Raw genomic sequence first — 14,053 nt, forward strand, 5'->3', positions numbered from 1 at the left:
GGGCCTGATTCACATTACACCATAAAGTAGTGTCTCTTATTTATGTTACGACACACAGTAGTGCCCCTTTTACACAATGCCCACAGTAGTGACCCTTTTACACAATGCCCACAGTAGCGGTGTCCCTTACACAATGTCCCCCAGCAGTGGTGCCCCCTATGCAGTCCCCTTAGTAGTAGGGTCCACTATGCAGTGCCCCCAGTAGAATGCCCCCCAGTAGTATGCCCCCCATTAGCAGGCCCCCCATTAGCATGCCACCCAGCAGTATGCCCCCCATTAGCAGGCCCCCCCAGTAGTATGCCCCCCATTAGCATGCCACCCAGTAGTATGCCCCCCCAGTAGTATGGCCCCCCCAGTAGTAGGCTGCCCCAGTAGCAGGCCCCCCCCAGTAGTAGGCTGCCCCAGTAGTAGCCCCCCCTGTAGTATGGCCCCCCCCCCTGTAGTATGGCCCCCCCTGTAGTAGGCTGCCCCAGTAGCAGCCCCCCCCAGTAGTAGTAAGCCCCCCCAGTAGTATGGCCCCCCCCCCAGTAGCAGGCCCCTCAGTAGTATGGCCCCCCCAGTAGCAGACCCCCCCAGTAGTATAGCCCCCCCCCAGTAGCAGGCCCCTCTGTAGTATGCCCCCCCAGTAGTATAGCCCCCCCCAGTAGTGCAGACCCCTCCAGTAGTATAGCCCCCCCAGTAGTAGACCCCCCCAGTAGTGCAGACCCCCCCCAGTAGTATAGCCCCCCCCAGTAGCAGGCCCCTCTGTAGTATGGCCCCCCCAGTAGTATAGCCCCCCCCAGTAGTGCAGACCCCCCCCAGTAGTGCCCCCGGCCCTTGCACAAATAAAAAAATAAAAAATAAAAACTTACCTGTATCCCCGCTCCCGCGCCGTCCGCTCTGTCACACGCTGAGGAGGGAGCCGGAAGACGGAGCTCATGTGTGAGCTCCAGCCGGCTCCCTCCGTGCAGCAGCCAATGAGAGTCTGTGTGACTCTCATTGGCTGCTGTGACAAACACACAGCTGCCGCTGGCGGCTGTGTGTTTGTGTCTGTGTAGGGCAGAGCGCATAGCGCTCTGCCCTACACGCGAGGAGACCTGATGTCGGATTCTCTGGTGAGAATCCGACATCAGGCGGCCGCCGTTCAGCCCCGAACGGGGATCCGAGTCAGGCGGTGAACACCCGAACAGGGTTCGGGTGGACTCGGATCCCCAATGTTCGGAGCGGTTCAGATTCCACAGAATCCGAACCGCTCATCTCTAATACTGACGTGACTCAGCAGTTGACAGGCAGATAAGCAAAAGTCCCACTTTACAGCATACTTCATGGACAGGCTGCAGACAAATGGGTTCCAGAGCTCAGGCAGAGAGCAACATCAAACAGGATACTACCCAGGAACATAACACAGGATACACACTGGGGGGTAGATTTACTAAAGCTTCTAAAACAGACAAGCAGCGGTGTTGCCCATAGTAACCAATCAGATACTACTGTAGATATGTTTTCTTAATTGCATTCTTGAAAATGATAGACATAATCTGATTGGTTGCTATGGGCAACATCACCACCACTTGTATGTTTTGGAAGCTTTAGTAAATCTACCCCTCGGAGTTCAGTCACTAGAAATATACAGGTCTACAGAAAACTTTTGGCAAATTCCCTTGAAGTGTTGTGAATGCAGTGGAACAATGCTGAGCAAGAATTCAGGATAGCACTGGCAACATACATGAAGTATCTGACACGAACATTTAGTAAAAGGGAATCCAGGTGCATAGAGTCCAACATAGTCAAAGAGAGGAATATAATGCTAATCTGTCAGAATTACAGGTAAAGCCCATCATTCCTGGCAGACTGGTGTCTATACAGCAGCCCCTGGTGGTGAATTCCAGAACTGCACAACTGGAATACACATGGGGTAAATGTAATAGGGAGCGGAGTACTGACATCGGGGAGTCCTGTGTGAGACTGCCCAATGTTTTAAAGTAGCAATTGTTTAACATGCAAAATCATTTTGTTTTTGCCTATTAAATAACTGCTACTTTTAAGCATCGGGCAGTCTCACACGGGCCGATATCAGAACTCTGCACTCTATTACATTTACCACATAGGGGCGAATTCAATTAGGTGCGAAATCAGTAAATGTTATCACTGGTGGCTAAATCGCCCTATTTCTGCCGGCGAAATCGGCCTATTTAAAAAAAAAAGAAAAAAAAAAGATGAAAACTGCCAATTTTCGACAAAAAACAGGCGAATATGCGCAAAAAAGTCAGGACACGCAGGAAATTGCGTCTGTACCCAAAAAAATGCCTGATGTACATCGGAAAATAATTAAGAAGTGTATTATTGGCTGTAAGTATTTAGGCTACTTAAATTGTGTTGGTTGGCGGTAATTTGCGTATATGAAAATGTTATAAAAAAATTATAGAAAGCTATTTTTTTTCCAGGAAATTACTGTTCCACATAAATTCGGGCTACATTAAAATGGGTGCAAGTATATTTTCGTGTCCTAAAAGCGCACTTTTAAAAACCATTGAAAAAGCGGCTGCTGCAACCATGTGCAATGTTTAAAACACTTGATGCATCCATATCGCCCCCCGAAATACCAAACCCAATACGTTAAACCCATTTTCAACGTGTTTTTTTTTTTTTCACCAAAAATTTGACTGTTCGTTCTTCGCCAAATTATGCAACTTTCAAAAAATGTTTAGGATAATTTATCATTAGGGGGAGGGGAGGGTGTCCAAAGGGTTCTGAAAGAAATCCCCATCACATTTTTAGACAAAAATGTTGGGTGCGTTAATTGGCAGCGAAATCGACTGATTTCACCGTCGGCGATAAAATCGTCCGATTTCGACCATAATTGAATTTAGCCCATAGTGTCTTAATATGCCATGGCTGCCGTGTGCTAGAGCATCAGGGATGCTTTGCTGAAATTCTGTCAGGTTGACATTAGGAATTGGCATTATTTTATCATTTGAAGCAAGACATAAAAGGTATACTGAGCTACATTTTAAACCAAGTTTCTGGGTGCAATTTCCCTTAACCGTATTAGTCCTACTTAAAAAAAATTACATTTATTTTAGTTGTACTACTTTTCAGAAACAGATAAGATTTTGTAAAAAATTTTTTTTATCCAAACATTAATGAAAAGATTTGTAATTAATATGAAATTAATACTCAGATTAATTTGAGCATGTAAGCATAATGAATTTCGTCTGTGCAAAAATGCTTTTCATAGCATTAAAGGGAACACACTGCCTCCCCATCCAACAATATCAGTGTTTGGGAAACACAGATGGCCTGTGTACAGTTCAAAGCACTGGAAAACAACAGACAAGTCATTCTGGATAAAGTCCCAATGTTCTTAACACAGAAGAGAAAAGAATGATGATAAAAATCTAAGTTCAATCAAATAACAGGAAAGTCACATTTATCAGATAAAGCAAAATATGTTTTCATTTTACATTCCAGGAGGAAATCTGCTCGTGTTTCATATATTTTAGTGTCTGGAAGATTTATGAACTGCCATTAATATTATTTTTTTTTTAACCATTTAACACTACATTAATACATGTATATTTACTGTAAATGTTTCTTTTATTTAAATTTTTTCTTTTTTTTTTATTGATCTGCTGGAGAGATAATAAAAATACTTTCATTATTTAGTTGAAATGAATTCAAATGTTGATTAAAATATTAATTTTAAAAAAATAATCACATCTGTATCAAATATTACATTGAATATGTAATAATAATAAAATATTCTAGATAATTAGTAAAAAAAAAACATCATCGCCATGTTAAAGACTGATAGTTTTTTTTGTTTTGCTGAATACATTTATTGATCTGCTACACGGGATATGTGAGATGCAATACTGGCAGTTTTATTCGTCCTGTTGTGTCGCAGTAAGATTTTTTTGAAACAATACATTCAGTGCGTTATGGCACAACAGGAATGGTTTCTGAAATGCTCCTTAAAATGTGTTTGTTCTATATTGATATATATATATATATATAAACATATATATATATATATATCAATATATTACATGTGACTAGTTTAGATGTCTTTTCATATTTACTCAATTTGTGGTTAAACTCTAGTGGTCCTTTAAAGCTAAATTCAATTAATAAACTAGTGAGAAATACATGACCAATAGCCCCTTAAATATGATTTTAATTTGAAAGTATTATTATTATTATTATTATTATTATCATGCATCATTTATATGGCACCAAAAGGGGTTACATAGTACATAAACAGTGCAAACTAAACAAAAAAAAATGCAAAAGACTTACAGTACAAAGCATTGTCTAACATAGGATGAAAGCTATAATAATAATAACCGTTGCTGCATACGCAGTCCTAATACCCACAAAAGCAGCTCAGTTCGGTGCTGCTGTTGGCAATTTACCGAGTTGATGACAGTATAAGTGAGGAAGGAAAAGTACATGAAGGAAGAGGGCCCTGCTCATGAGAGTTTATAATCTAAAAGGATGCATTGTATCCATATACAAAAAGCAGTGCATAATTCAGTTTGCAGTGAGCAGGAAATCAGAGGAATGCATTTTATTTTGTGAAAGAGTTTTTTAATTGCTTATCATGGGCCCATCACATTTTTTCTCATTGTGAGAAAAGTAAATAAAAATTTACAACAAATAAAAATATTCTGTCGAGCAAAATGACTGCATGGGAAAGTCACTATCAGATGAAAAAGGCTTTCTAGCTTCGGGTCATCTAAGGCCTATTACCTGTTGTTCCATAATAAGCATGTTATGTATTTTTTAATTTTCTTTCATTGCTTTATAATTATATCTCCAGCGTATTAATATTGGTTTGTAGGCACAGCCATTTCTCCCCTGAGGCGAGGTGAGGAGTGGACCTTGTTCCAGACAGTGCCATCATAATGGCTCCAGAAAGGAGGTTCTTACAATGCCTCTGGCCCCTGATGTGCCTCTTCCTATATCTCCTAGCACCCCAGACACATGTCTCACTGCATTCATTTAGTCCAGAAGGAGAGTTGGGTGATGCAAGTCTCAATGTAGTAACTAAAATCAGCATAGAAGGAGAGACGGCAGTGAGAGAGGAACGAGTCTTTCTTCCTTTCTTGCCCCTACTCCTCTCACTGTGGGGCCTATTCATCATTACTAAAAATCCGATGGAGGTAATTAGGTTTAGAACTCGCATGGAGTTCTACCTAATTACCGGAGGAATTCATCATTCCTCCTCTCCATAAGTGTCTATTCCGGAAAGCTGCCATTTTTGCGATGACAGCTTTTCGGGAAATAGATACTTTTCCCTGCCTATACCTACCTTACCGCAGATGTAATCAGTGCTGCGCATGCGCCGTTACATCCGTAAAAGTAGTGCATGCGCAGCACTGCCTACAGCTGCGGTAATTGTGCGTGTGTCTCCCTCCACCCCTCTGCTCACCTCCCTGTCCCCCACTTTCCTGGCCGCTGCAGCCACCTCCGGCTCCGGTGTCTGCTCTGACACTTTGTCTCCCAGAAAAAAACAATAAAGTTTAGGAAAAAATAAAACTTCTTTTTTTTCTAAACTTTATTGTGTTCTGTCGGGAGAACACAGTGCCAGAGCAGCAGCCGGAGCCAGAGGAGGGACCAGGGAGCGACAGAGGGAGCCGAAGGAGGACCTGCCCACACTGACACAGGTAAGTGTACCCCGTTATACACCACCTGAGAGTGGCGTATAGTAACACCATCAAATTCCGAAAATACATAATTTTCAGAATTTGATGAATAGCATAATTTCTAGATCCCCATACTAATGTACTAATGTATGGGGAGTGTGGAAATTAACGCAGGCGGACTTAACCAGGAGCTATCAGTGATATCTCCTGTGTTAAGTGTCTTCATGAATACTAAAATTACGGTAAATAAGGAAAATGACCTTAAAAATGTTATTTTAGCGTTGATTAATAGGCCCCTGTCTCAGTCAGTGTGTGTGCTCCTACAGTGATGGTTGTGGTAGCAATAAAGTGGAATACTCCTCTCTGTAGGGTAACTACAATATATGCACTATACAAATAATGACTTTGCTGGACGACAGTATATATATAAATAGTAACTGCTGGTTCCATATATAATTATATATATATATATATATATATATATATATTTCACAACCTAAATTTTCAATAATAAAGTTAATTTAGTCATGTCCATCTGTTTCTTAACATTCATTTTATTTTTTACAACCAGAGCTGTTAAAATCATATCACTTATATTACATACAATTTGAAAACAGAGATTTTTACACTTTACAGCTGACACTTCCTATTTCAGAAAATACCAATATTACATCTAAGAAATGTGAACTTGGTTAGAATAAACACAATAGCAATAAATCAGGTATTATACAAACTGTGGGAAAACCGAGCTGCGCAGTGAACGGGCTGACTCAGGTTTCTGTATCGATAAAATATGTTACTGGGAAGTTTCAATATTAAAAATAATGTTTCTTTTTGGTTCAGCACACGGAACGTTATTATTTTTGTATGAGTTCTTGCGCTATAGGATAACATACCCTCCGTTTTCTCTCACACCACATGCAATTCATCTTGTCTACACCGCTAATTATTATATGAGGAGTGGCGGTTTCCTAAACCACCACAATGTTATGTGGTTACGGCAAGAGAGGAAGTCTACAAAGTTTAGCCATAAGACCAAAAGTGAGATGGAAAATAACACTAAACTCTGTAAATGCTAATAAACGTGGGGAAATGTGAGGAACAGTTATACATACAATATAACGCAGTCTGATCAGATAATGTTACACTGAGAAAGTTACTCTGCGTAAACTCAAATAAGTGACTGAACCAAATGTGTGAAGTTTCCAAATTTGTTAGATTATATGAATATAAATCATTACCTTTTAAAACATTGCAAATTTTCGGGTTTGTTTTAGTATGCATCCTGGGGCTGATTGTAAGGGGTATAGGTACTAAGGGCCTGATTTACGATGGATTGCATCGCAATATGCTAATGAATGCAATCACATGGCAACCGCCGCTCTATACCAAGACGCCCACCACTGTATAAAGCCGCCCACTTCCCATGACATGCATCCGCAAGTCAGCGAAAACATCAGGTAACATCGGAACCATCCGCACAGTTGTGCTTGACCTGACCCTACCGCAGAAACTGCTAAACTTCCCGTCACCATCTAGACTTCTGCCAGCGTATGCTATCACATGGGCTTAATTAAGCACACCCCTATAGCGGCATTTAAACGCCCAGGCACACCTGCGTTTCTCTGACCACCCCCCCTGTCACCACTCTCAAACGGTCACTTCATGTCAACCACTGTGTGAGGGCACTGCATGCTCACTGCGATCGCTTCCCGATGGCAGTGGCCGGTTCTCGCATGCGCACTGCGTCTTATACGCATGCGCAGAATGCAAGCGTTGGCTGGCTGCGTGCGAACGCAGCCTTGCGTTCCAACCTGAATCAGGCCCTAAGCCTTGCAGAGAGATAAAGTACCAACCTATCAGCTCTGAACTGTCATTTTCAAACACGGCCTGTAAAGTGACAGTTAGGAGCTGATTGGTTGGTATTTTATCTCCGTCCACTTTATCTCTATCCAAGGCTTAGTACATAGACCCCTATGTCGGTTGCATTCGCGGCAGCAGTTCCGTACAGCCGCGGCAGCCTGCCTTACTGCCTTACGCTAATGCAAGTATCTGCCTGTGTAGGCCAATTATCTGCCCATCTTCATGTGGAAGGATGGCCTGTGCCATGTTCATCTGCACACTACTACCGAGTATGGAAGTTGACTTACTTGCCCACTACATTCCCACAAGATATGTCGGTTCTATGCAATTGCATGGTCTCTGCCCACTTACCATCCATTTCCAGGGAAGAGCGGCCCATCAGTCACTTGCAATCCATGTGGGCACGCATGCAGTCAGTGAATCCTTTCTACAGGGCATGCGCAGTATGCAGATCATCGAAAGATCCGTCCCCACTTCCACTCATGCCCTCTGTGTTTTACGTAACTGACCTGGTCTGACCCCATTCACATTTATGACTGTAGATCCAAATTTTTAGTAGGGGAGACACATTTTGTGGTAGACTAATGGGAGGCGCTGTACCTGAATAGGGGTGTGACGGTGACCTCACCGGAAATTGATGTGGTTTGGTTGCGTTGGCTATGGTTTGAACTGAATTGGATGTAGTTTGGTGGACCGGGCTTGGCAGAAAATTTTTGACACGTTGGCAGGTACCTGATTTAAAAACACTGACCATATTTGTGTTACAATTTTTTAAATGCATACTATATCGTGATCACTTGTATTCAGGCAACACGGTTGCTCTTTATCTATATACAGGTAAAAGACCAGGTTGAGTTTATTTATTTCTTGTTCTCTATATTTTATACCAGGTCATCGGATTATGGAACTACGTACTCAAAGCTAAACCTACAGCCTGGTGTAACTACAGTGATTGACAACTTCTACATCTGTCCCACAAACAAGAAAAAGGTACTGTAGGCTGAATCCCGGGTATGCTCATTATAAAACTTGATGATTTACAGATTATTGGTTTTCGGTTGTGGACCGGGGGAATTTGGTCATATCATGTGTTGGCTGTTTATTGGATATTGGATTTGTATTGGTGTCATAGAGGCTTACATTATATATGCTGTGTGTAAGTCTATATGTGTGCATTAGAGTCTCCAGGATTCAAATGATACTTTCTGAGCAGGTGTGTGTCAGGGGAAAATGTATAATATACAGTTAGACTATGTATAACACGTAAACTGTTCCAAAATGTTACAGCTCAGTTCTGTTGATAACGTGAACTATTTTAATGAACACAATATAGTATCATGCATAGACATCGATAGGATTGTGCCATTATAGAAGATAATTTCTAATCTATGGAAAAAAATGAGTCACTTTGCAAAACAATTCAACTTTAAAGGACCGTGTAAGCCCAAAGTTAACATTTTCAGAGAGGAAGAATGAAGGTTAAATACATTGTTCAGTGTCAGTCTGACCTTCTATCGTAGTTCTGTTATAAAGGTAGAGTAATCACTGCCTTACTGTATTACAGACTGATGAAATTTATCACATTACTTTTAGTTAATCTCCTAATTGCATCTGATACGGGTCAAATTTTGTTGCTATAAAATAACTTGCCTCTCTGAATTATTCCACCTGTCTACACTTTGCATTTTATTGCAGTGTAAGAATGACAGAATGTCATTCACTCTCTGCCTGCTCAGATAGAGAACCATCTCCATTCTAACATGACAGCTGCAGAGGCATATATATAACAGATTATAAGTACATATTTAATTTGCATAAATCATTGAGTTATTTACTGTAAAGTATCAAGCTTAGTAATGTGCAACCTTTAATTTACACTCACAGGCCACTTTTTTTAGGTACTCCTTTCCTAGTACTAGGTACTAGTGCTAAGTAGGACCCACATTTTCTACAGTACATCCCGAATTCTTTGTGGCATGAATTCAGTAGGATGCTGGAAACATTCCTAAGAGATTCTGGTCTATGCTTACATCACATCACACAGATATCCTGCTGGATCATTACAAGATGGGTAGATTGTGGCCATACAGGATGGCACATGGTCAGCAACAATACTGAAGTAGACCGTGTCATTTGTTTACATGGTATATGTGGCCTGATGTGTTCCAACAAAACTTTCACCACACCACCATTCCCTGTAAACTCTAGAAACTATGCTTCCCAATTGCATGGAGAAACCATCTTCCGGCCAAGCCAGGATCTTAAATCATAACCACAATAGCAATAGTGTATAATACGATTTTACTAGAGGTGCAGCCACAACATGCAGTATAAGCAGGTCCAGTGGTAGCAGCTTCTTCTACCAATTCTGCAGCGTGTGTGGATCTCAATTAGCGCAATGGACCAGAGAGCAGCTGCCAGCAAGAAGAGACAGGCATCTTACCATGAGGTGGGAGAATGTGTGCTTACGAAAGCTCAGATCAGTCTCCTACTGGTTATTATATGTATGTATGTATTTATTATGGGATGTTTAACCTTTTCCTGACCACTTAGGTTATATATATGAGCTGAATACTCTATGTTTGATACAGAAAGTTCATTTTTCAGACTCTCTGGCCACACTTGCTCTAAAATCAAGCTTTTGGAAACACACCTCTAGAAATCTTGCATTTGAAACAACCCTATCTAACACCAGCAATCATTCCACAGTCAATGTCACTTATATCAAATTTCTTCCCCATTTTGGTGTTTGGTCTGAACAGCAACTGAATCTCTTGGGCATGTCTGCATGGTTTTATGTATTGAGTTGCTACCATGTAATTACCTGATTAGATAATTCCATTAAGAAGTGGTTTACTGTTGTACCTAATAAAGTGGCCAATGAGTGTATAATAATTTTATATATAAAATTAATTGGTCTGTTAATTTGGTCTGTTCGGTTATGCGTTCAGACACCCCTGCTCCGATTCGATTGGGATGAAACTATCACGAGGTGGTTTTAGAGGGTTAGGATCCCAGTTGGTGCACGCTAGGCAGAACTTTGACCAGTGGAGCCTGTTTTGAGCCTTCCACTGGATGGATTTGGATGAAAACTTCACAGAGTGGTAACATTGGATCCCAGAGGACATACTAAGGGAGTCGATGTCTCGGTCAGACCTCCCGTTGCTGTACACTGGACACAACATTGACCCGGGGAACCTGTTCTGGGCCTCCCACTGGGTAGATTTGGATGAAAACCTCACAGAGGGGTGGCAATTGGTCCGAGATACCTAATTTAACAACTTGAAGATTTAAACCCGGGCAACGGGTTTAACCTTACCTATTTAAATAACTATGGGATCTATTTACTAAGCTGTGTTAGGAGATAAAGTGAAGGGTGATAAGGTACCAGCCATACAGCTCCTAACTGCCATTTTTCAAACACAGCCTGTGAGGTGGCAGTTAGGAGCTGATTGGCTGGTACCTTACCTCCGTTCACTTTATCTCCTAACACAGCTTAGTAAATAGACCCCTATATCTCAGACATACCTGTCTATATATGCCAGATATATTTTTCACATGAAATAATTATTATACTTGCAGAATGTCAGCTATTTGTGCAAATAGTAACACAGTACAAAATAAATAAATTATGGTGAATGCCGTTTCAACCATACAATTGTATTGAGGGCACAACACGGCATTGCCGTTCCCCCATAGTAGGCCATCGATGCCATAATCTGCCCCACTATTTAATGAGAATTTATGTTTAGCCATAGTTTATAGTAAATGGTTTTTTTTTCTGTATGTCAGTGTAATATTAATTACTTTTAGGCACTCCAGCTGTTGTGGGACTACAAATCCCAGCATGAGCACATAGTGTCAGAGAAGCTGTGGAGACATTGATTTGCCTCCCCCTGGAGTGAATGGTCTACACTTACAGTAAGTGTTCCTGTTACACTGTGCTGCAATGCTTAAATTGCTTGTGCAATATTCATGGATTTGAGAAAGGCCAAAGCAAGGTCAAAGCGAGAGATCTAGAGAAGCCCCTTGTGTCAAACATATATTTAATAGGAAAAAGCTAAAGATGTTTGGAATGGATGAAACTAAGTCGTTGATCAGTTTCAAACACTTCTAGGCATTTTCTGCACACATGACAAGACCACGGCCATGTTTTAAATCAGGATTTACAGTTTTTTTCCCCTTTTTACAATATCCTCAGCTTGAATTGGCTTTGGGTGGGGAGAATCGTTGCCCAGAGAAACATTAAAGAGCTTAGGAAAGGAGACAAGAAAAAAAAGTTTAAGCAAGTGCAAATGTTATTTCAGCCCCAGCGAAGGAGAGGCGCGTCTAATTGAGATAAAAGAAGGAGATTTGCATACTAACCATACAAATAGCGCTTTGCCAATGTCTGACTCATTATGGCTTTCCCTTAGAAATGAACTTTGCCGTTTCAACAAAACATTAATTGAGAAAAGAAATATATGGATTTTTTTTTTTCCCTGAAAACTTCCAGCCTTTGTCTGGCACTGGGTCCGTTTGCAATCATTTTCCTCTGCCATACACTATTTAAAGTGGAATTAAGGTAAAATATGTTCTACATGTTAGACTGCAGGGTAATTGGCACTGAATTTTTAGCAGCTCTTAAATAATTTGTGAGGTTAATTGTCCAGTTCATTAGCTGTTGCTATTTCCTTATGCAAGTCTATCCCATTGACTTAGGCTGTGTGTATAATTTAACACCTTAGGATCCTCAGTGTATGTTGCAAACTTTTTCTTTTTTAAACTGTAGCCATTAAAAAATAAAATAACTGCAATAAAACTAAGCGCAGTTGCTATGGGCAGGGGGTCCATAGGATAGGGGTACACAGAACCCAAAGGGAAACAGTCATACTTATTATGGCTGTATTTTTAATTATTCAGACAGTATTTGGAGTTAAAGGTTTCCGAAGATATAATGAATGTAAGACGCTGGTATTCATGTATTATTGTTACTATTATTTATTTATAGCCCATCTTTCATTTTTGAAGTGCAGATGCAATGCTTCTTATATGGAATCTTATTTAAAGGGCCATTGATCCTTTAATATGCATTTTTTAACTCCTTGGAAGACTGCTTTCTCATTTACAGTACATTTATGAATGGATTATGCAACCCCCCCATTCCTGAATGGCTAATTAGTACCGACGGCTGGGATCTGCAGGCGCTCAGTCACTTTATGAGACACCAGGTCTTAGTTTTTTTGGGGTTTTTTAAGTAAATTTTTTATTGAAACACCATGAAAGCATATCATATAAATTGTCAGTGATCATATCAGGGTTGACTACCCTCCCGTTCGTCCGGGAGCCTCCCGATAAACGGGTGCAGCTCCCAGCCCCCCGGAAAGGCAGGCAAGCCTCCCATCTGCCGCCGATCCCCCCCCGCGAATACCTTTTAAACCCCTGCAGTTGGGTCGGGGGGGGGCAGTGATGCAATTCAGCCCCGCCAACTGCTTCACAATACCTGTTTTAGCGGCATTGTGTAGTGGGGGCAGGGCCAAAATGACGCGATCGCGTGGCCCCGCCCCGTCAAGCCCGCAAATTATATCTGCCCACCCGGCTACGCCCCCTGCCCTGCCGATCTGGCTGCTCCCTCCCGGCAGGAGCAGCCAGGTAGTCGGCAAGTATGGATCATATAATAGCTGATCATTTAATTAAATAAACATTTAGAACATCAGGTAGCATAGAGACCCCGGGATAGCGTTCCTGCTAGGCTGTTTTAGCGGGGCGCCGCACCCTGCCCAATTTTGAAACTCTACAGTGCACCCTGCTCTTATGGCGGTGCCCCACTGAAACAGCCAGTCGGCTGCTGTCCCCACCCTACAGACCGCCGGCTCAGTTACCTACTTGTGGATGGAGGCAACGCAGGAGCACTCCTAATCCAACAGCTCCCACCATCTAATCTATACTTCTCTCAGCGACATCCTCCTCTTTCTGAATTCTTCTTTTCTAGAATAAGAAATAAAAATATACCTTTATACTTAGATGTACATCATAATTTAGACTTGGAAACATACCATGAATGAAAATGATATCAATATCAATATATCTATTGGTAATAAAAAATAATGACTTTCGTGGGAATTAAAATTGAATATCCTAAATGCAAATATATTTGTTAATAGATTTTTTTAATTTTTTGAAATTGTAAAATGGCTGCATTCTGTGTTCGGTTGTTTTAGATTTCTCTTTTTCAGGCTGCCATTTCAAATATTTATAATGTTACGTTAAAATTTATCGATATGTTTTATGTAGATTACAAGTATATAAAGTTCATCTATAGTGGTGTTGTGTGTTTGAGAGCACAGTACCTAATTTGTGCCTGTTAGTGCTGATGGTGCTTTGCGTTAATTATACAAGCACGATAGTAACTCACCAGAGCCGCTTATTCCTCTTGAATTTGGAAAAGTGAGGATCCAGAATTTCTGTTTGTTCCTCTGACTTGAAAGCAGTTCTAAGAGTGGTATTCAATTGTATCGCCCCCTACGCGCCCGACAGGAGCTATTCAATTGTTGCTCCTGTCGGGCGCGATCAGCTGCCGGCGC

The 14,053-nt window shown here is 41.2% G+C and overlaps 1 protein-coding gene across 2 annotated transcripts in view; it reads left to right on the forward strand.

The window, feature by feature from the left end:
* The window catches only part of SORCS2 (sortilin related VPS10 domain containing receptor 2), a 1,055,028-nt gene that overhangs the window by 581,385 nt on the left and 459,590 nt on the right, over positions 1-14,053 (forward strand). For both annotated transcript variants that reach the window (XM_088473883.1, XM_088473884.1), the window contains exon 3: positions 8,381-8,480. In XM_088473883.1, coding sequence (XP_088330009.1) covers positions 8,381-8,480 — 100 coding nt within the window. The remainder of the gene's footprint in view (positions 1-8,380; positions 8,481-14,053) is intronic.

The sequence above is a fragment of the Taudactylus pleione genome, unplaced genomic scaffold, assembly GCF_031769625.1.
Source record: "Taudactylus pleione unplaced genomic scaffold, aTauple2 ptg000143l, whole genome shotgun sequence".
Lineage (NCBI taxonomy): Eukaryota > Metazoa > Chordata > Amphibia > Anura > Myobatrachidae > Taudactylus > Taudactylus pleione.